General features: G+C 69.3%; 1 protein-coding gene across 1 annotated transcript in view; it reads left to right on the forward strand.

The window, feature by feature from the left end:
- ZNF469 (zinc finger protein 469) overlaps positions 1–740 on the forward strand; it is a 13,015-nt gene that overhangs the window by 7,653 nt on the left and 4,622 nt on the right. Inside the window, 1 exon segment of the mRNA XM_077754184.1 lies at positions 175–445. Coding sequence (XP_077610310.1) covers positions 175–445 — 271 coding nt within the window.

Genomic DNA, 740 nt, shown 5'->3' on the forward strand with positions numbered 1-740 from the left:
TCTCCCTGGGGCTGACAGGAGGGGGGGGTGGCCCCCAGCCACTCTGCTGGGACGAAGGAGTCTCGTGCGGGTAGCCGAGGCCCCCCAGCTCCCTGCCCCCCCACAGAGCTCCATCAGGGCAGAGTCCCCTCCCCCGGCCGCACACCCAGTGAGTCCAGACCCAGCTCCCCCCAGAGCCTCGGAAACGTCCACCACGCACCCCGGAGGGACCCCCTCAGCCCCCAGGGCACCAGACAGGAGCCTCGTGCCTTTAAAAAGCAGCCCATGGCCACAGAAAATGGCCACTGGAAAGACCGAGCCCCCGGCAAGCGGCCCGTGACCTGTGAAGTGTGCGCAGCCTCCTTCCGCTCCNTCCCCAGCAAGCCCCGTGGCCCCGCCCGCTCCCCAGCCCCCTGCGAGCCAGCCCCCCGGGAAGAAAAGCCGCAGGGCACCTGGGAAGGAGAAAGTGAGGCAGGCACTGAGCTGCCCCGGCCACACTCTCGGGCTGCCTCCTGACCCGGGCGCAGAGGCTCCTGCGGAGAGGTCGGGTCCCCAGATGTCCGAGGGACCTGGTGGGGAGGGGCTCGGCGCTCTGGGAACACCAGGCTGTACCCCTAGCCCGGAACCACACCCCCCAGGCCTGGACGTGGCCGTGACGCCTGCAGAGCCCAGGAAACAAGACCGGCTGGTAAAGGATGAGCCTTGTCCCCAACAGACAGAGAAAGGCGGAGGCCAGAGGCGGGGCAGAGCGCCCACAAACG

The sequence above is a fragment of the Crocuta crocuta genome, unplaced genomic scaffold (genome assembly GCF_008692635.1).
Source record: "Crocuta crocuta isolate KB4526 unplaced genomic scaffold, BGI_CrCroc_1.0 scaffold61, whole genome shotgun sequence".
Classification (NCBI taxonomy): Eukaryota; Metazoa; Chordata; class Mammalia; order Carnivora; family Hyaenidae; genus Crocuta; species Crocuta crocuta.